The 21789-nt window shown below is 39.9% G+C and overlaps 1 protein-coding gene across 6 annotated transcripts in view; it reads left to right on the top strand.

The window, feature by feature from the left end:
* plekha7b (pleckstrin homology domain containing, family A member 7b) overlaps window positions 1-21789 on the top strand; it is a 254813-nt gene that overhangs the window by 123251 nt on the left and 109773 nt on the right. For all 6 annotated transcript variants that reach the window (XM_062029101.1, XM_062029110.1, XM_062029090.1 and 3 more), the window contains exons 5-6: window positions 14071-14173; window positions 17399-17503. In XM_062029101.1, the coding sequence (XP_061885085.1) occupies window positions 14071-14173; window positions 17399-17503 (208 nt within the window). The remainder of the gene's footprint in view (window positions 1-14070; window positions 14174-17398; window positions 17504-21789) is intronic.

The raw sequence follows: 21789 nt of genomic DNA, 5'->3' as shown, positions 1-21789 counted from the left end.
TCTGCCTCCGTACTGAGCCTCATCGTGTTGTGTGGCAGCTGCTTTTGTTTTATGATATTGTCAGTGTGTCAAGCTTTACAAAGCCATCAAAGCTGCGTGGCAGCTTTAGAGCACAATTAAACCAGCAGGTGTGTGCTCATACTTAAACCAGCATGTGAATTATGATGTTTGTGTATAGTTATTTAATGCTCTTTGCTTGAAGAAGCACAAATCCGACGATGGGGATTTATTTGCCTCTGATTTTTACACCATTGAGGGATATAAAAGTCAGCGCCTGTCCTCCCTGTCATAACATTGTCTTATAAAAGTATCAGTTATATGCCCCCGTGAATAAATATAAGCCATATGTCAGTAGACAGGGAAAGCTAAACTACACTTTACACACCAGCATCAGTTTGTGTTAGTTGTTTGACAAACCTCTCTTGAGCCTTTTGTCTTATGCCACAAGCTACTCAAGTTACTATAGCTTAAAGGAAAACAAAACCTTTTAGGAAATGTAAAAAGGGTTACGTATTTACCTTTGTTTTGTGGTGGGCCACAATTTGTTTTGACACGGTGCTCGACCTCCATTTAGTTTGGAATACATTTTTACAAAAGGAAATAATGGAAATTTAATTAATCAGTTTCAGGGTCAAAATAACATAATTATGAAACGCGGGGGCTTTAAAAATGTTGATGGTCATACATGTTCCAAATACGTTCCCATTTTTGGCTCTACGGTCATCATCACACCTTTTCACACCAACATCACAGGTACCACATCCTGTGGTACAATTACAAAAAACAAAACATGGATAAATATGCCACTGAAATGAAGTCTTATTAGGTATTGTGAATTCCTGCAAGATCAGCGGAAGACGTAGACTCACCTAATGTGATCCATAACTAGTCAAACTCAGTGTACCTCTGCAACTTTAAATGTGTATCCATACATCCAGGTCCATAATTTTGATTATATTTCCAAATGGTAGTGCTGCCTCAGTGTTCAGCTTGGTAGGACTATAGTTTTATAGAATATCCACTTTACTGAGCAGACATGCATATTACAAAATATTAGTATAATGTAGTTCTACATTACTAACTACAAACACAGTGTTTACTTTTTTAACTAGAAAAACACTCTGAGAGCGTAGACCTCTGCCAGGGAGGATCTATCTCACAATAGTAAAGAATCATTTTAAAAAGTCCTGAAAACAGACTGTAATCTGGATCACTCCCAAAATGTAATCACTTGTTCCTTATACCATAGCTGACATTTCCTGAATGTTTAATACAAATCTTCCCATAACCTTTTGAGGTATGTTGCTAACTAACATAAATGAAATGGTCAGGTCTGTGCATGTTTGTTTTGTCCATCCGCCGCATTCAAACAGACTGCAAAAGAGTTTACTCTTTGCATCGGTCTCAGCAGCAAGGTGCGTCTGTTATCCACTCTTTTGTCTCTGTGGGTGGAGGTGGGGCTGCTAGCATACACAAACAGAGAGAAGTTCAGCTTCGTAATGTAAACATAGTAGAAATTCACACCCAAAATGTAATCACCTGATCTTTATCCCATTTCTGACATTTCCTGAAATTTTCATAAAAATCTTCCCATAACTTTGTGTTGCTAATAGGGCTGTCAAAAAATGCTTTTACAAAATATTATTGCTTTAATTGTGTATGAACTCAGATCAATCGCACAATTTAGTTTGACCGAACATACTTAACTTAAAAGCGGCTGGTTACCTGTATGTAGGATGTTATACGCTCAGTGATCAGGTCAATGCATACATCAGTGCAAAGATAAGTGAAGAGACTCATGACTCTGACAATAAAATTTAGTTTGTGTCAAATTATTGTGGTTTTTTTTTAAAGGTAAATTGAATTATGCACGGAAGTGATGTACTGCAATTAGTTGCGATTAATCAAAATGTGAAAGTGTGATTAGGCTGATTAAAAAATTAAATTGTTTGACAGTACTAGTTGCTAGCTAACCAATTAACAGATAGACAAGCAAACCAACTCTGGTGATTACATATACCTCCTAGGGGATGTAATTTAATCTATTAGTTTGCATGAACTAGCTTGTGTGTGTATTATTCCTAACATACAATACCATTTGAACAACAGGGATCATTTTCCTTATAGATATTTTGTTTAAATGCTGTCACGGAATAAATGACACAGAAAGAGATGAACAGTGAGGACTGATTGAATTCCTTACATTAGACGTCACACGCTATGTGCACAACAGTAATTGGACATGCCCCCCAATTAATCAATTGATCAATTAGGAGTTGGACTACACCTCTTAATTTCCCCAGAGTCTTACCAACAAAAACATTTCGGACAAACATTGCTTCCAGTTTTGTGGGAATAGTTTGGGGATGCACTTTCCTATTGCAGGTGCACAAAGCAAGGTCCATAAAGGCATGCTCGGATGCATTTGAGATGAACTATAGCACATAGGTCGTTAAACAGCTGGTCTTCTTTTACAACATCAGTCATCTCTGCCCTCAGAAATATTCTACTGAACAATTGTGTATGAAGTCTTTAAAAGTGTGTCCTCAACGAACTGTGGTCTTAACAAGTAAGAAACGTTTGACTTTTTCTATCTGATTTTAAAAGAAGAATCAGAAGAGCAGCTAGGGTCTCTCTAAAGGATAAAGTTGAAGGCTTATTGCTGAGTTACATTGAATAAAGACTCTTTAATCGTAATGCTGGATGTGACCCAGCAATTCTTAATCTTGAGTAGGAAGCAGGTTTCTTGAGTGATTAAATGGCTCCCTGTCGTGGAAGACATTTTTCTTTAGGAGACTCAAAGCAGTTCAAGGCTGCTTTTGGGTCTATAATTTGCTTTAAAACAAGCATATAACACTAAATTGTTTTGACGACCACATTTCCAAAAACCTAAGGATGAGGATACTGGACTTGTTCTTTCACTATTACTCATACTTTGTATATTCTGGAGAACTGACACCAACCAACCAACCAACCAACCAACCAGCATCCACTACAGTAAACATTTGATTTCGGTCCATTTTGTCAAGAGTTTTAGGAGCGTTCTGCTGTTTTTAAGGACCTTCTGCGAAAAATGCAGTCAAAGATCAGCTAAAGACAGCACTGTAGTGTTTTTAAGAATCTGCTGTAAAAATGTGAGCTTCACAATTTTTTGGAACTGAACTCGTCAGCCACCAGTTGAAATTCACAAATGATGAAAAAGAGATGACCTTGTTTACTACTTGTATAAATAATACGGGTGTAACAATTTGTTTTAACGATTCGATTCAAATCATAATATGAGGTTGCGATAGGATTCTGGGACGATATTAGTTCATTTAGAATGATACGATCCGAATTGATTCAGGGAGTTGAAATCGATTCAGTAACTTTGTAGCCAAAAGTTCAACCAGTGTGACTGTGAAGTAAATACTGGATACTGCAGGTGAAGTTTCCTATATTTCTGTTATTGTTTGTAACATAATTAGGTATAAATGAATTATGGATACAAACAAACAAGTAAACAACAATTAATGACGAATGCATTCACATTTTATTTGAATAAAGTGCAACCAACAGTTTAGGTTAAATTAAGAAGAGGAAACACTTCCCGCTCTCATTTTCAATATTCAAGACATTTTCAATAGAAGGACAGTAACCAACATGTTAACCGTAGATTTACCTACTACTTTTTCTGTTTTTTTCAATATAAAAATAATACAATATTATCAAAAATAAAGTGCAACCAACATCTCTTTAGGTTAAATTAACAATACCTGAGAAATTAAGTGCAGCCAAATCCATTCAGGTTAAATGAGTTAAATGAGTTTGACCTGCTACTACTCTCATTTTGAAAAATATCTAAGGTGGCCGAGAAAAGTCACAACAAATGCAAATGCCACAACACAACAACTTTTGGCTGTAGCACAATTGCAAAAGCCACAACAAATACAAACGACAAAACACAACATAAAGCCACAACACGACTATAAGCCAAAACAACAATATCAAGATGCAATGGAAGTGACAGCGGACAAGTTTGTGGATGGACCACAAGGGCTGAGGTGGAAAGTTGAAAACAGTGTAATGAATAAAGTTTGAAAAGTTTCAACAAGTTTGGGGCGGTATAGCTCGGTTGGTAGAGTAGACGTGCCAGCAACTTGAGGGTTACAAGTTCGATCCCTGCTTCCGCCATCCTAGTCACTGCCGTTTTGTCCTTGGGCAAGACACTTTAACCACCTGCTCCCAGTGCCACCCACACTGGTTTAAATGTAACTTAGATATTGGGTTTCACTATGTAAAAGCGCTTTGAGTCACTAGAGAAAAGCGCTATATAAATATAATTCACTTCACAAAAGTAAGTGAATTGTAACCACTTTTTTAGTAAAGAGTAACTTTTTTTGCTTTTTTGATAAATTTACATACTAGGTTCATTGCACCGTTTTTAACCCTCCGCCCAACCACTAAATCTGTCGATTAAATTTGGGTCGCTCTCACTTCCGTTGTGTCCGTCACAGCCTTTGTGAATTAAAGTTGTGTTATGACTTTATTTTGTTGTGTTGTGGTGTTTGTATTTCTTATGGCTTTTGCAAACGTGCTGTAGCTGAAATTTGGGTCGCTCTCACTTCCGTTGTGTCCGTCAGAGCCTTTGTGAATTAAAGTTGTGTTATGACTTTATTTTGTTGTGTTGTGGTGTTTGTATTTGTTATGGATTTTGCAAATGTGCTGTAGCTGAAATTTGTTGTGTTGTGGCTTTGTTATTGTCTTGTGGCGTTTGCATTTGTTGAGACTTTTCTTGGCCACCATAGGTATCCGCCATTCTATGTTTTGATGACTGATGGCAATGACGCCGCTGATGGGCAGACAGACTTGAGTATCAATCCATTTATCAATCCATCAAAGTTTACTTATACAGCCCTCAATCACAAATGTCTCAAAGGGCTGCACAAACCACAACGACATCCTCGGCTCAGATCCCGCATCGGGGCAAGAACATACTCAACCAAATGAGAACAACGAGAGACCTTGGAAGGGACCGCAGATGTGGGGATCGCCCCTTGGGTGACCGGTGCAATGGATGCCGAGTAGATACAGTTAATAATGTGAGAGTCCAGTCCGTAGTGGGGCCAGCAGGGGATCCTCTTGCATGTAGACACGTCGGGGCACAGAGACGTCACTAACTGATGCAAAGAGGAGTGGTCCACCCTGGGTCCCGATTTTGAACAGCTAGCGCGTCCTCCATGGAGGCTGATCCGTGGTCACCTGACAACCTCTCCACGCAGGAGAGGGGGGCAGAGTAGAAAATAGAGCCAGCAGATCAACTGGTCTAAAAAGGGGTCTATTTAAAGGCTAGAGTATACAAATTAGTTTTAAGCTGGGACTTAAATGCTTCTAATGAGGTAGCATCTCTAACTGACCGGTAGGGCATTCCTGAGTACTGGAGCCTGAATAGAAAGTGCTCTAAAGCCTGCAGACTTTTTTTTCTGGTTGGGACATATGGTACAATACAATCAGCAAGATAGGATGGAGCTAGATCGTCTAGTATTTTATACGTAAGTAGTAAAACCTTAAAGTCACATCTTAAGTGCACAGGAAGCCAGTGCAGGTGAACCAGTATCGGCGTAATATAATCAAACTTTCTTGTTCTTGTCAAAAGTCTAGCAGCTGCATTTTGTATCAACTGTAATCTTTAAATGCTAGTCATAGGGAGACCCAAAAATAATATGTTACATTGATCGAGACGAGACGTAATGATCTCCAGTCGGTGGTGGACAAAATGGGACGAATTTTTGCGATTTTACAAAGATGAAAGAAGGCTGTTTTAGTAACACTTTGAAAGGAGCCATATGTTAAAATATGTCCAGAAATGGTACTGCAATCACGGTCAAAATTGTGTCGTCCCTTCCCTCTCTCCCTGACTGAGGTTGCCATATACGCAGCCGAATCCAGCTCGAACGACTGGGCTGCTCCAAGGAACTTCAAATTTCCACTACCTCTTACTAGGGGTTGAGGTGCTGGGACCATAATAGCTGAATAGAGAAGCCTTTTGTCAATAACAAATCTCTAACCAACACATTTTACACATAAATTAGGCTATTTTCAAGAAGAAGTATGTCATGTCATGCCTGCGTACAATATCACAACAAATGACAATTATATGGTTATTGTCAGTACTATCAGAAAACAAAGACTAAACGAACTACAACCAACGCTAGCAATGGTCATCCTGGAGAAATTAAGTAGAGCATACTTAGCAGCCTAATGTACGCCCAAAACTAAAGAGGCAACATTTTACCAAGGTATGCCTATAGACTACTGTTTCAAACATTTCAGATTGCCATATAACTTGGTACATGTAGTCCACAATATGCAAACAAGAATGAGGAATTATTTTATCATGTGATTTGGCTGTCTCCATATGTTTCACATTGCCATGATGACAGCCGTGCTAATGTTGGAACCCATTTCCTCAGCGTATCAGCATATTGAGAACGAAATAGGGACTGACACTACCAATATCTACATAGGTTTTATTTGTTGAAAATATATGTTGCCCTGTCAGTTCAATTACACATCCACATACAGGCTAACGGGCATATGTTTTCCCCGTTAGCCTATATGTCGATGTGTCATTGACCGGGCTAGCATGCTAAGCATTCGTTGCACGGACATACTAGCTTTGTTAGACAAGATCATAGACTGTATTGGACAATATAGTTTACATACGAAATGTACATTTCCATTTATTACAAGTAATAAGAAAATATAAATGTCTTACTTACCTATCAAGGAGGATATTAGCAAGTTTGGCGTCCGATGAAAAAATCTTCTCCGCCTTCAATCGTCTCCATCTTTCAAAGGCATGCCGATACAAATCCTCCTTTTGTTCCTGGCTTTGTCATGAATAAGGTGAGAATTGTAACAAGGCCTTTTAGATTTACTAAGGTCTGACATATTTAGTAATTTTACCAGTGGCAGTAGCGAGACGAAGATGGCGGTGCGTAATTGGCAACCTGGATGTGACACATTCAAAGACTTTCTAATTGGTCAAACGGAAGAGGGCGGGACATCGAAATGAAAACAATAACAAGATTTCGGGGCTGTAAATCTAGTTTTCAAATGAGCATATACCCGGCTGAGCTTTGAAAAGAACACGATGTATTAATGCCTTTTGACATATCCGGGCCATTTAATGATGACTTGACATGAAATTATTACATATGGCTCCTTTCATGTGTTGGGTCAAAGATAATTTTGACCCACTGGTACTTAAAGTAAGATTCTTTACCGAATCGCTATGTGTAATTGTTTGGTTGTCAAATGTTAAGGTGGTAATATTAAATAGGTGCTGGTGTCTAGCAGGACCGATAATCAGCATTTCCGTTTTGTTAGCGTTAAGATGCCAACAGTTGCTGGACATCCATTGTTCAATTTCATTTAGACACACCTCCAGGTGACTACAATCTGGCGTGTTGGTCAACTTTAGGGGCATGTAGAGTTGTGTGTCATCAGCATAACAATGAAAGCTAACACCGTATTTGCGTATGATGTCACCTAGCGGTAGATAATAGATGCTGAAGAGTGCAGGGCCAAGAACCGAACCCTGTGGAACTCCGCACGTTACCTTAACATACTATGAGGTCACATTGTTATAGGAGACACACTGCATCCTTTCAATAAGATAGAAACCAAGATTTGATACATTCTAATAGATCTTATGATCGGCGGTATCGCAAGCAGCGTTAAGATCAAGTAGCAGCAACATGGATAACGCATCTGCATCCATAGTTAGCAAAAGATCGTTAGTAATTTTTGCAAGGGCTGACTTTGTAGAGTGATTTGCCCTGAAACCGGACTGAAAGGTTTCACAGAGATTGTTAAACTCGAAGTGTTCATTTAGCTGCTGTGTAACAATTGTTTCCCAGTAAAGTCTGCATTTCTTAAATCCAATGCTTTCTTTTGTTATAGTGTCGATAAAACTGATTGATTGCCTTTAAAACGATTTTAGATCAATATGTATCTTCCGGAAGGCTAACTTGCTGAGCACAGATCCATGTAGTTGAATCGTAGGAATATAAATTGATAGATCGATGTAGTTGATTAATCAATACACCCCTAATAACTAAAGACGTTGAACTTATGACTACTGACTGTGCCTGAAGTTAAAAAGCTACAGCTACACCTTAGTTACATAAATCACATTACAAAAAAAAATGTAACTGCCAAAAAGGAGAGGACTTAAAAGGGTGCCTTGAGGAATGCCTCAGTTATGTAAATCACAAGTTTAAATGTCAATGCAAGGCTCTGCCATCGTGTTTACTGTGGTTAAAGTTCCTCTATATAACACTATATGCCCTTCTATATAACACTCTAGTGTTTTTAGGAATTTGCTTTTGAGTATATTTTCCATTTTTTTCTATTCCAAATTTTGAAATACACTCGCCGGTTGGTATGGTGTCTTTCCTGGGCTAGATTTTGCCTCCGGGCCGCCTGTTGAATAGCCGTGCCTTAAAGACTTCCTTCTGGATTACCACATAGATAACAAGCTTGTCAGGTAAACAAATGGCCTTAAAAGATTGACGTTTAATTTGACCCAGTCCCCTTTATTGCAGTAGATACACATGCCCTGGTACACCAACCAATGTAAAATATTGCCCCTCTTCAGTGCACACACTACAACAAATCTCCAGGAAAACCATTCTAATGACAGTAGTGGTAACTACTTGGAGTGTCACATAAAACAGTCTTGTTCATATGACAGGAAGCATCTCGTAAAAGATGCCGTGCTGCAAAGCACAGATAAAACACATAAAAACAACACATTTTACTCTGTTATCGGCTTTCTCCACTCCTTGGCTCACATATCTCCAACTGCAGGAAGAGCTAAAAGGGAGTGATACTTGTCCCTTCACTGAGAAAGGGAGAGGGGTCAGTGGCAGAAATATCACAGAAATGTATGTTTTCTTTTGTGAGCGTACTCAGATTTGTAAAAATAACAATTTCATGTCAGTTTACTTTTATGTTGTTAAATACATCACACAATGCTTATCACCAGACCTTAATGGGGGAATGGGGCAATTTTACTTTAAGTACCAGTAGAGTGGAAAAACAGGTTGACTTCATATGCTTAATTGTGTTTCATTGTACCGATAACCCATACCCAATTGTATTTACAATCCGCAAAGTATGTGAAAATACCGTCTAAACAGGGCCAAATGCCACAAATTTAGTCAGCCATTTTGAATTTTCCGCTCCGAACGTCTTCGGTAATTTCCGTAGATTGCCGTCACCGGAGTAACGCTTCTGCACTTTGACCATATCAGGAGATCAGTCATACTGGAAATACACAAATATTATAAAATCCTTATATACAACATGAACACATATGTTTTTCTTTTTTTATAACATTCTAAGACGTAATCAATTAATCAATCGATTATTCAATTACTTTATTGTCGTTGTCATAATAACACAAGTTATACATGTCAACGAGATTTTGTTGGAGCTTAGTCTAGCGGCATAGAAAGTGCATTGATGTGCAGGTTGACAGTAGTTTTCAGTAACATTGTAAAGAAGAGGGAGATGGGGGAAGGGGGTGCGAACAGTCAGATGTCTGAAGAGTGGTATGTCATTTGAAAAATTATTGAGGTAGTGAAAAGTGAAGTATTAAGATGGACAGGGGCAGTAAATAGGCAGGCTGTTCATTTAGCAGTCTCAGCCTGGGGATACAGACTGTGAGACATTCTGGTGGTCCTGGCGCGAATAGATCTATACCTTGGCCATGTGCTGGGTGGTGCCTGTCCTTCAAGGTGTTGCGTACTCGCGTTAGAGAACGAGCAGTGTACATGGCACTCATCTTTGGGAGTATTTTCCCTGTAATTTTTCCCGCTGTTTTAACCACTCGCTGGAGGGCCTGTTGGTTCGCTTTAGTGCAGCTCGCAAACCACACTAAACACCCTTAGGTCAGGACACTGCTGATGGCACAATTGTAAAAGTTTGGACATTTTAGTTTCCTTAAAAAGAAAAGACGTAAATAAATATATAAAATCTCTGCTAACAATGTAGTCAATGGAGGCTCTCTATTTCGCCCACAAAACCCTTTGTATAACCATCCAAAACCCGCCAACAATACTCTATACACATATTGTGACCTGAATATTAACCAAGTAGTAGCGATGTTGCTATTATAAGGACTAACACAGACAAACAATTTTTTAGCGGCGGATTGATAGCACACAGCTCAGTAGCTCTCTGCTGCTTTACTGCTAGCTGGCCGCGATGTCCTGCTGCTCCCACATCATCGCCTCTCAGCTCGTCAAAGTTATTCTAGATTATAAATCATGCCTCTCATCTGGCTATTAGGAAGATTTAGCCATAAATCTAGAAATTGTTCATCTGTGGCATTTAATTCATACACACACAACCGAAGACAGTGTCTGCAGGGAAACTTTTCCTTGTTAACCCTTTGTGTGCATCATGATTAATCCTTCATCTAAGTGGGAAAATATGGGCATCCTATCAGTCATCATCGAAGTAAGAGCAGACATCGTACACAAAGTTATTGTTTTACTATCTTTGTAGTTTGTATTTCTTGTTTAGCACTTAGCAATACTGCTGCATGATGCTTAGTGCTTCTAAAACTAGCTATCCATCCATCCATCTTCTTCCGTTTATCCGAGGTCGGGTCGCGGGGGCAGCAGCCTAAGCAGGGAAGCCCAGACTTCCCTCTACCCAGCCACTTCGTCCAGCTACTCCACCTTATATTCAGGATCAAAAATATAATTTCTAGATCATCATTTTTCCCAAAGTAATCGTTGTTGGCTCTCACAAAGTATGCATTATTTGCATACTATTTTGATCATATCTATATACTCGCAAACTTTGAAATATTTTGACCAAGGAACGTTTATAAATGAGGTAACCTCAGTATAATGAAGTACTTTGCAGCACCATTGCAAACTCACAATATATAAGGGTAAGCAAAATACAATCGTTCCTCGTTTATCTCTGTTAATTGGTTCCGGACATGCCCGTAATAAATGAATTTCCACAAAGTAGTAATCATTCATTATAAATCAATTTTATAGCTAGATCATAAACGAACTGTTTACAACCTTCTAAATAAGTTTTACAAAAATATGAGAGCCCTCTAGACATGAAATAACACCCTTCAGTCAGCTTTACACTCTTTTAATCCAATGTAGTAATGTTGACTGGGGCTTAGTCAATCAGTTGCCACAATACTGAACAGGGATTCCTGATTGGTTTGGTCACCTCTCGTGGCCAATACTACTGCAGTATTGATATTTTTAGTTTATTTATACATGTTTATGCTAGAAAATGCTTAATTTAGGTCAGAAGAAATTGTAGCGTATGCTTTAGAAAAAATAAAGTATTATTGTGAAGCCGCAATATTTGAAGCGCAGTCAAACCTGTCTATAGCAACCACTCAAGGGAAATAATAAAATTGGCCACTGCGCCACTTTGCGCACATCTAGATTTTTTGGCCAGTATTTTAGAGATGTAATAATATGAGAATGTCATAACTAGGTTATCGTTACTGTCACAATATTATTGAATGTACTACTTATACAGACACTGAACTTTGTTGGAAAAGTTTAAATTTTTAAAGTAATAAAAGAAACTGACACACTATATACTTTATTGGCAGATGAAACATGAAATATTGTTCTGGCATCTTAAGTGCCATATGATTTATATTGTAGTGTTTAGATATGTTTATCTTCCTGTATTTTCATTTGTAATGGTTTTAGAGTGTTTTTTAATGATGGTTGTTGTCCACTTAACTTAAGTTTACTTCCTGTTGTGTCATATTTTTCTGAGTATAGAATGATCACTCTGTGCAGAAAATGCACAATAACGTAGTTGCTCAGACAGCAATGTGTTTATTCAAGTTTAGATTTGGGTAAGTATAGGAGCAGTGTCACCGGTCTGTGAGTTTATCAAAGTGCGATTTTATGATGATTTTAATTGAAAACGGTAATACTAACCATAGGAAGTTTTACTGTGGTTTATCATTATACCGTTATCGTTAAATCCCTAATCTATTTACATTACATTAAAGTTGTATTTAGTGTCTGTAATTGGATAATAGAAATAGTAATGTTGCTGGGTAGAGTTAGGACTGTAAGATGTTGTTCAGGAGTACTTGGTCTTGTAAATATGGCGATAATACGGTTTCAAAATTCTAATGATAACACTCGGGCATGTGACAGTATCAACCGAGAACTTATTGTACACCCGTTAGTGCTGTTTTTTCCTGGTGCTATTGAGTTGGCCATATTTGGAGTCTCTTGTGGGTCCGATGAATTAGTAGACAAGCATGTTTCCTTGTGATCTACAAAACATATAATGGTGGTATTCAATTAAATTAATTTAGGATAGCCCCTTGAGATAAGGCATCTCGTTTTCAAGGGGGTACCTGGTGTTTTGGTTAAAATGTTGCATAGATTATGTTTTATAGACCATTTTCAAACTACTTCTGATTGTTTCTTGAGAATGCGGTATTTTGTGGGCGAACTTATTTATGTGCCGAAGCCCTCCTCCAGGCCTAGAGTCGCGCAAAGCTTTTCGAGTAAACCTCTACTATATATATACAGTATATGGAGATATCTGCTGACGTAACTAAGGCAAAATACGCCACTAATGTCTCAAATTCCAAACGACACGATCGGAGCAAATTTGGAAGAAGGCAAGATTGTTTTATAAATATCTCAGCCATGCTTCCATGGTTTATTTTTAAATTTTCTGGACTTATGGGGATCCCAAATACACAAATAGGTACTAACAAGTAGGAAAAGTCGGTTTTGCATAATAGGACCCTTTTAATATTGTGACAGTATCGTACAGTGATATTTTGGATCAAATGCAGAGAATAATTTCGCCACACCTAGTGTGTGTGTGACAATCATTGATACTTTAACTTTAACCAAAGGTAAGGGGAGATAGTTGTTGAAATGCATAGCGTATAAAAAGTAATTTTTTTTGGTAACTTTTTAGTGTCCAGGTGAAAATGTCATCAGACACCAGCAATATTAATATTGAATGTCAGTGTATTGATACAATTGCAATATTGTTGTGTTACAACAAACAACAAACTGTATGTATAATAAAAACACATTATTATTATTAGTAAAATTATTTGTGATGCTCATTAGTATTTTATTCTCTGTATAACTATATGCATATATAATACCAATATACTTTTTTTCTTATTACAAAATATGATTTCCCCCCCTACATTTATAATTGTCTTATATTTTAATGGTTCTATTTTCACAGTAGTCTCACAGTTTCTTTTAATTTTTGCCCTAATATTTCTTAGTAATATTCTATTTTTCTTATTTTCAGAGAGATTTTTGAGGCAAAAAAAGTTGGTGCTTGCAGGACAATTGCTGTGGTATGACAGCTAAATCCACTTCTTAGCGGTATTCAATTTCAAAGTGCAAGTTTGAACAGGAAGTTCCTATAATCCTCTAGATAATGTTGAACACTGTTGTATGTCATTCACATTATGATTCTGACTTCATGAGTTTACTTTAGGTATTTTGTACATTTTAGATGGCATCATTGTTCTCACGTCACCTTAGATTTATATTTGCATAACCAGTGTACTATATAATAGGAGCATAACTGTAAATGACCAATAAGGCTGATGCAACAATGTCATACAACCACCACTACAAATCAATCCTGCATTTCAGGGTTATGTGTGAGGGCTCATTTAGGAACCTCCGTCTCTAGGAAACATTCTGAATTGTAATAATGTGTGATATATAGCCTGTCGGCACTCAACAGACAATGCTATTTGTTTTTTAGTAAACATCACATAGTGTACTCATTTCCAACATCCTCTGACGTTATCAAGGCGATGTACAATACCACATGTGTCACACGGGTGTTTCTACTCCCAACATGTCCTCAATGTGCGCTGATGCCATGAAGTAATTGCATCATTCCTACCAGAATGTACCGGTACTGTTTCAATGCAGATTGTAAGAGGAAGTCTAAAGGAGCATGGTGTATCTGTTAATCAAGCCCCCACTCCTCCTCTCTCTCTCTCTACTACAGGAGGATCGAGTCCTATATGTTCAATCACAGACATCCAAGTATGGTCACCGAGTCCACCAAGGCTGTGACTACGGGAGCAATGGAGGCCACCTCGGGGTCAAAGGTAGGAAAGCCTCAAAGCAGACCTTTGTGATTCTAATCTACATTAAACACACTTCCTCCTCGTCTAGAGCAGTGTTTTTCAACCTTTTTTGAACCAAGGCACATTTTTGTCATTGAAAAAAACGCACACGACCAGCAGAAAATATTATATATGAAATTCTGTAGCGTATATTGACAATATAAAGTTATTATCATCATAGTATTTGGAATACAAATCAAATCAACACAAAGAACAAGTATTTTATAATCGTTCATATTTCTACTCACTCACTGTGAAACCTTGGCCTGTTTGGATGAACGCAGAGCTGATATCCTGGCAGGAATCTGAAAAGATCCAGTGGATCGGTGGAGGGAATACTTCGAAGACCTCCTCAATCCCACCAACACGTCTTCCTATGAGGAAGCAGTGCCTGGGGAATCTGTGGTGGGCTCTCCTATTTCTGGGGCTGAGGTTGCTGAGGTAGTTAAAAAGCTCCTCGGTGGCAAGGCCGGGTGTGGATGATATCCGCCCGAAGTTCCTTAAGGATCTGGATGCTGTGGGGCTGTCTTGGTTGACAAGACTCTGCAGCATCGCGTGGACATCGGGGGCGGTACCTCTGGATTGGCAGACCGGGGTGGTGGTTCCTCTCTTTAAGAAGGGGAACCGGAGGGTGTGTTCTAACTATCGTGGGATCACACTCCTCAGCCTTCCCGGTAAGGTCTATTCAGGTGTGCTGGAGAGGAGGCTACGCCGGATAGTCGAACCTCGGATTCAGGAGGAACAGTGTGGTTTTCGTCCTGGTCGTGGAACTGTGGACCAGCTCTATACTCTCGGCAGGGTCCTTGAGGGTGCATGGGAGTTTGCCCAACCAGTCTACATGTGTTTTGTGGACTTGGAGAAGGCATCGACCGTGTCCCTCTGGAAGTCCTGTGGGGAGTGCTCAGAGAGTATGGGGTATCGGACTGTCTGATTGTGGCGGTCCGCTCCCTGTATGATCAGTGCCAGAGTTTGGTCCGCACTGCCGGCAGTAATTCGGACCCGTTTCCAGTGAGGGTTGGACTCCGCCAAGGCTGCCCTTTGTCACCGATTCTGTTCATAACTTTTATGGACAGAATTTCTAGGCGCAGTCAAGGCGTTGAGGGGATCTGGTTTGGTGGCTGCAGGATTAGGTCTCTGCTTTTTGCAGATGATGTGGTCCTGATGGCTTCATCTGGCCAGGATCTTCAGCCCTCGCTGGATCGGTTCGCAGCTGAGTGTGAAGCGACTGGGATGAGAATCAGCACCTCCAAGTCCGAATCCATGGTTCTCGCCCGGAAAAGGGTGGAGTGCCATCTCCGGGTTGCGGAGGAGACCCTGCCCCAAGTGGAGGAGTTTAAGTACCTCGGAGTCTTGTTCACGAGTGAGGGAAGAGTGGATCGTAAGATCAATAGGCGGATCGGTGCGGCGTCTTCAGTAATGCGGACGCTGTCTTGATCCAATGTGGTGAAGAAGGAGCTGAGCCGGAAGGCAAAGCTCTCAATTTACCGGTCGATCTACGTTCCCATCCTCACCTATGGTCATGAGCTTTGGGTTATGACCGAAAGGACAAGATCACGGGTACAAGCGGCCGAAATGAGTTTCCTCCGCCGAGTGGCGGGGCTCTCCCTTAGAGACAGGGTGAGAAGCTCTGCCATCCGGGGGGAGCTCAAAGTAAAGCCGCTGCTCCTCCACATCGAGAGGAGCCAGATGAGGTGGTTCGGGCATCTGGTCAGGATGCCACACGAACGCCTCCCTAGGGAGGTGTTTAGAGCACGTCCGACCGGTAGGAGGCCACGGGGAAGACCCAGGACACGTTGGGAAGACTATGTCTCCCGGCTGGCCTGGGAACGCCTCGGGATCCCCCGGGAGGAGTTGGACGAAGTGGCTGGGGAGAGGGAAGTCTGGGCTTCTCTGCTTAAGCTGCTGCTCCCGCGACCCGACCTCGGATAAGCGGAAGAAGATGGATGGATGGATGGATGGATAATCAAACCTCTTTAATAAATTTGACCAGTAGAGGGCGACAACGCTAATAGTGATAAGTCACATACAATGGTTGGTGTGTGAATGTTGTGTAATTTCTACATGTGTAAACATTTGTAAATTATTGTGTGAATATATTACCACTTAACCTTCTATTTTATTTATGTAAAATACACAATGGAGATTATTTGTGTAAAATACACAATGGACATTATACTTTTGTTATGTTTATTTCATTTTTATATTTTCAGTCTTACAGACCTAAATGAAGGAAGAAGTGTTAAGAAATAAAACTAAGGAAGAACAATAATTGAAAAGAAAGAACATCAATGCTCAGCAAAAGCTGGAGCTTCTTTTTCTTCATACTGGAAACTAGCAGCATACACTGGAAACGAGTAGCGAGGGCACAATAATTAATTTATTGACAATGCAGTGGGAAAGCCAATGCATTTACTTTGCAATTAAGTAACCGCAGTCTCAAAGAAATATAACCTGCGGACACTTTCTGACGAAACATCCAAATTTCGATGTCCGGCCCCTTACCCCTTAGGCTCTTGAAACTGCGGCCCACTTCATGATGTAGTTGAATAACCCTGTTTTACGGCCTTTGGAAAAAATATATTTCTGAGACATAATAGAATTATAGATGACACGACATTTCGGATGAAACACAAACTCTATTAGGCTGCTTTCAAACTTGTAGTCCATTACTCTGGTCTGAACAAAAAAAAGAATACAAAAAAGATACTTGACAGTCACTTTAGTGCAGTCTGGTTTGCGTTCACAAAATTTTGGCAATTGATTCTCTCACTTCAGCATTTGCATACATTTCTGCCTCAATTGGTACTAAACAACTTTGTTTATGTCATTAATTAAGCATTGTCATTAGTTATGTCACTTGTATTGACCTAAAAGCCAAATATGTGTATTTGTCTATGCAATTCATATGTGTTATTACAGGTGTACAATGGCAAGTCTTTCTGCAGAAAAACAAAAAACAATTTAATTCCAGAGACTATTATGTGTATGTATGTAGATTATTATGAGACAATGACCTTGTCTGAAAATATACTCCTGTTTTTAAATGGGTGTGTACATCCTCGGGATTGACAGTTTGGTATTTTCACATGTCGTTGTGAGGCAATGCAATTGTATCTGTTTCTTTTTTTAACATCTTTTCAAAAGGTATGTGCAGTGTTCTTCTATTGTTAGCAGAATAACCTCATTTATCTTCATTTGTCCTTGCAGGGATCCAGAGGTTCAAGCAAATGTCACAGTTTTGGCAAGAGGGATCAAGCTATTAAACGAAACCTCAACATCCCCGTGGTAGTGAGAGGCTGGCTGTATAAACAGGTGACCTTTTTGATATAACAACTTGCTTTTGTTATAAGTCAACACAGCAGCTTCTTAATGAGGATACATTAATCCCAAATAATTGTAGTCTCTTTCTGACAGGATCAACTTTTAACATCACAAACGTATACATAATTTATAACAAGTTGGGAGAAGAGTCACAAGACTGTTTGTTTAGAGTGTACAAAAACACACATGCAAAAAGGTTTGCGGGGCTTAATACTGTAGTTATAGGGGCCTTATCTTGCCGGCCATTGACCAATCACAACACAGTAGGCGGGGTCGAGGAGAAGGTTATGGAATCCTAGCATGTTGACCAGGAGACTGAGCCTGATCTACTGAAGGTTTGGTGTGTTAAAACACGTACAGTACAAACTTGATAGCACACGTAAAGCTGATCTACTAATCTCGTGCACAGAGGATTGCGTCTCTTAAGTGCCATCCATTTAATTTGTCTGTCATCATGAATATGCAGCATATATGATGATTATTAGAACGCCCACAATACTGAGAGGAGGAGATGCAAATATAATCATTTAGCACATGTGATTTATCAAGACCAAATCTTTTTTCGGACCGCTGTTTTGCGTCTATATTTTAACATGTTTAATAAGTGCGTGCAAACTGGCACAGGTATGCACAAATAGCTGTGAGAAAGGAAGCCATCATGCTGCAAAGACAGACAATAGACAGAGAATCCTCCGTCCTACGTTTGTGTGTCCACATATCTGGACTTTCAGAAATAAAAATGTTAGACATATAGTCTATTCAGTAATATAATTGTATAGCTGCTGGATAACTTAAGGGGCTGATGAAAACAATCAATCAATGTTTATTTATATAGCCCTAAATCACAAGTGTCTCAAAGGGCTGCACAAGCCACAGCGACATCCTCGGTACAGAGCCCACATAAGGGCAAGGAAAACTCACCCCAGTGGGACGTCGGTGTGAATGACTATGAGAAACCTTGAAGAGGACCGCATATGTGTGTAACCCAACTGTAGTCTTTTAATGCTAGACATAGAGAGACCCGAAAATAATACGTTACAGTAATCGAGACGAGACGTAACGAACGCATGAATAATGATCTCAGCGTCGCTAGTGGACAAAATGGAAGGAATTTTAGCGATATTACGGAGATGAAAGAAGGCCGTTTTAGTAACACTCTTAATGTGTGACTCAAACGAGAGAGTTGGGTCGAAGATAATACCCAGATTCTTAACCGAGTCGCCTTGTGTAATTGTTTGGTTGTCAAATGTTAAGGTGGTATTATTAAATAAATGTCGGTGTCTAGCAGAACCAATAATCAGCATTTCCGTTTTCTTGGCGTTGAGTTGCAAAAAGTTAGTAGACATCCATTGTTTAATTTCATTAAGACACGCCTCCAGCTGACTACAATCCGGCGTGTTGGTCAGCTTTAGGGGCATGTAGAGTTGGGTGTCATCAGCATAACAGTGAAAGCTAACACCGTACTTGTGTAAGATGTCGCCTAGCGGCAGCATGTGAATACTAAGGAGTGCAGGGCCAACAACCGAACCCTGGGGAACTCTGCACGTTACCTCAACAAATGCAAATTGTTGTGGTATTTCCTGGCGTTTTTTTAATTTTATATTATTAATGCATCTACTGCAGTTGTACTGTACTCTACTCAACTGGATTCTTGCATTGCATGCATTTCTGGAACATTCCAGATGCACCATCAACATCAACACTTCCGGTGTGCTAAAAATAGTTGATGTTGTCTAAGAAAGGTGAGAGAAGGTGGCGTGTGCTGCAAATTCCACAACATAAAAAAGCACTGGTTCAGTTCAATTCAGTTCAGTTCAGTTTATTTCGAACATGCATACAAAACAATTACAATGTCATGCATCACATATTTCCACTTGTTTCATTACAGCACGTCCGAAAAGGAGTAGGAAGAAGCAGATCTTATTTAATCCCACCCTTTTCATATCATAGCAGTTTTATACCATTTCTTTGTTCTCTGTTTTGTAACAGAACAGTGAAATAAATAAATATACCTGAAGTAAATAACAAATATTAAATACATAAATAATAATTATCTCTCTCTTTTTTTTTTTTAAAAGGTTCAATATATTTATGGTAATAATTGTTCTTTGTACTTTGTGAACACTTGTAGTTTGAACAGTTTCTTAAACTTAGTCATATTAGTGCTTTGTTTGATTTCTTTGCTTAATCCATTCCAGAATTTAATTCCACATACATATATGCTAAAGGTCTTAAGTGTTGTATGTTAATACAAATGTTTTAAATAAAATTTTCCTCTAAGGTTATATTTCTTTTGTTGAGAAGAATTATTGTACAAACCCCGTTTCTATATGAGTTGGGAAATTATGTTAGATGTAAATATAAACGGAATACAATGATTTGCAAATCATTTTTAACCCATATTCAGTTGAATATGCTACAAAAGAAAACATATTTGATGTTCAAACTGATTAAATTTTTTTTTTTTGCAAATAATCATTAACTTTAGAATTTGATGCCAGCAACACGTGACAAAGAAGTTGGGAAAGGTGGCAATAAATACTGATAAAGTTGAGGAATGCTTATCAAACACTTATTTGGAACATCCCACAGGTGAACAGGCAAATTGGGAACAGGTGGGTGCCATGATTGGGTATAAAAGTAGATTCCATGAAATGCTCAGTCATTCACAAACAAGGATGGGGCGAGGGTCACCACTTTGTCAACAAATGCGTGAGCAAATTCTTGAACAGTTTAAGAAAAACCTTTCTCAACCAGCTATTGCAAGGAATTTAGGGATTTTACCATCTACGGTCCGTAATATCATCAAAGGGTTCAGAGAATCTGGAGAAATCACTGCACGTAAGCAGCTAAGCCTGTGACCTTCGATCCCTCAGGCTGTACTGCATCAACAAGCGACATCAGTGTGTAAAGGATATCACCACATGGGCTCAGGAACACTTCAGAAACCCACTGTCAGTAACTACAGTTGGTCGCCACATCTGTAAGTGCAAGTTAAAACTCTCCTTTGCCAGGCGAAAACCGTTTATCAACAACACCCAGAAACGCCGTCGGCTTCGCTGGGCCTGAGCTTATCTAAGACGGACTGATACAAAGTGGAAAAGTGTTCTGTGGTCTGACGAGTCTACATTTCAAATTGTTTTTGGAAACTGTGGACGTCGTGTCCTCCGGACCAAAGAGGAAAAGAACCATCCGGATTGTTATAGGCGCAAAGTTGAAAAGCCAGCATCTGTGATGGTATGGGGGTGTATTAATGCCCAAGACATGGGTAACTTACACATCTGTGAAGGCGCCATTAATGCTGAAAGGTACATACAGGTTTTGGAGCAACATATGTTGCCATCCAAGCAACGTTACCATGGACCTACCTGCTTATTTCAGCAAGATAATGTCAAGCCACGTGTTACATCAATGTGGCTTCATAGTAAAAGAGTGTGGGTACTAGACTGGCCTGCCTGTAGTCCAGACCTGTCTCCCATTGAAAATGTGTGGCGCATTATGAAGCCTAAAATACCACAACGGAAACCCCCGGACTGTTGAACAAGTTAAGCTGTACATCAAGCAAGAATGGGAAATAATTCCACCTGAGAAGCTTAAAAAATGTGTCTCCTCAGTTCCCAAACGTTTACTGAGTGTTGTTAAAAGGAAAGGCCATGTAACACAGTAGTGAACATGCCCTTTCCCAACTACTTTGGCACATGTTGCAGCCATGAAATTCTAAGTTAATTATCCATCCATCCATCCATCTTCTTCCGCTTATCCGAGGTCAGGTCGCGGGGGCAGCAGCCTAAGCAGGGAAACCCAGACTTCCCTCTCCCCAGCCACTTCGTCCAGCTCTTCCCGGGGGATCCCGAGGCGTTCCCAGGCCAGCCGGGAGACATAGTCTTCCCAACGTGTCCTGGGTCTTCCCCGTGGCCTCCTACCGGTCGGACGTGCCCTAAACACCTCCCTAGGGAGGCGTTCGGGTGGCATCCTGACCAGATGCCCGAACCACCTCATCTGGCTCCTCTCGATGTGGAGGAGCAGCGGCTTTACTTTGAGCTCCCCCCGGATGGCAGAGCTTCTCACCCTATCTCTAAGGGAGAGCCCCCCCACCCGGCGGAGGAATCTCATTTCGGCCGCTTGTACCCGTGATCTTGTCCTTTCGGTCATAACCCAAAGCTCATGACCATAGGTGAGGATGGGAACGTAGATCGACCGGTAAATTGAGAGCTTTGCCTTCCGGCTCAGCTCCTTCTTCACCACAACGGATCGATACAGCGTCCGCATTACTGAAG

Source organism: Entelurus aequoreus, linkage group LG02 (assembly GCF_033978785.1).
Source record: "Entelurus aequoreus isolate RoL-2023_Sb linkage group LG02, RoL_Eaeq_v1.1, whole genome shotgun sequence".
Taxonomy (NCBI): domain Eukaryota; kingdom Metazoa; phylum Chordata; class Actinopteri; order Syngnathiformes; family Syngnathidae; genus Entelurus; species Entelurus aequoreus.
This window is presented reverse-complemented; position numbering and strand designations above follow the sequence as displayed.